Source organism: Octopus bimaculoides, chromosome 11, assembly GCF_001194135.2.
Source record: "Octopus bimaculoides isolate UCB-OBI-ISO-001 chromosome 11, ASM119413v2, whole genome shotgun sequence".
Taxonomy (NCBI): Eukaryota; Metazoa; Mollusca; class Cephalopoda; order Octopoda; family Octopodidae; genus Octopus; species Octopus bimaculoides.
The window spans coordinates 10592140-10593373 of NC_068991.1; the positions used below are offsets into that span (position 1 = coordinate 10592140).

Genomic DNA, 1234 nt, shown 5'->3' on the forward strand with positions numbered 1-1234 from the left:
CACAAGGGTGTTAGGGTTGGGGTTAGGGGTTACGGTTAGGGACGGGATTCCCTAACCCAAACCCTAAAACCATAACCGTAACCGTAGCCCTAACCCTAACCCAAACTCTAAAACTAACCCTAACCCTAACTCTACAACCCTAACCCTAACACCCTAGTGAAGAAAAATTACTGAAAAAATATATTGATGAAAACTTGGTCAAAGGTGGGGTTGGTGTCTCCTCTGTTCATTCGATGTCGTCCACCACACAACATCTTTTGCCATAGCCATCTGACAAAAGAAAAACTGTTTGCCATCCTGTTCGAAGGAAGGCAGACATAACTCCACAAGTCAGTAATGCTCCAATGCAAATTGAATATACACACGCTCTGCATGCATCTTAAAGACACTTCCATTTCTGTAGAGTTTATAATATTTTCATATCAGATTAAGTAAAATATTATTATTTAAATATTGCTTTTTTTTTTTGTGGTTCATGTATATCCCTTTACTAATAAATAATTACTACTCATTACTAATTATCAAACCTTTTCTTACTTCCTCAGTGTGTGGATACAGTGGAGAAAGCTTTTTCTTATGTTGACAGCAGTAAGCCATTAATATTTGTCCATTCTGGTGTATACGAAGGGGAATATTTAGCAGTCGATAGTAACATATCTGTGATTGGTGCAGGTACGTATCGAATCTCTGTTTAATGTCATCTAACTTTAAAAACTTTGTTGTTGTGTCTTTGGATATTTTACTGGCCTCAGTCACTGGATTGTTGGTGATGCTGAGGTACCACCTTCTGTTAGTTCTGGTCGGTTATATTACCATTTATTATCATCCACTCTGTTATATGTGTGTGTGTGTGTGTGCGTGTGTATATATGTTTGTATGTGTGTGTATGTATATGTTTGTGTGTATATATATGTGTGTGTGTGTGTCTGTCTGCCCAGCATCGCCTTCCTGGCACTTGTGCCCGTGGCATGTGTAAGGACTTTCTAGCGAGATCGTTGCCAGTGCCTCTGGACTGGCTCTTGTGCGGGTAGCACATAAAATACACCATTTCGAGCGTGGCCGTTGCCAGTACCGCCTGACTGGCCTTCGTGCAGGCGACACGTAAAAGCACCCACTACACTCTCTGAGTGGTTGGCGTTAGGAAGGTCATCCAGCTGTAGAAACTCTGCCAAATCAGATTGGAGCCTGGTGCGGCCATCCGGTTTCACCAGTCCTCAGTCAAATCGTCCAACCC

General features: G+C 41.9%; 1 protein-coding gene across 1 annotated transcript in view; it reads left to right on the plus strand.

Annotated features, from left to right (window-relative positions):
• LOC106870484 (F-box only protein 11) overlaps positions 1-1234 on the plus strand; it is a 171857-nt gene that overhangs the window by 138606 nt on the left and 32017 nt on the right. Inside the window, exon 6 of the mRNA XM_052971526.1 lies at positions 546-689. Coding sequence (XP_052827486.1) covers positions 546-689 — 144 coding nt within the window. The remainder of the gene's footprint in view (positions 1-545; positions 690-1234) is intronic.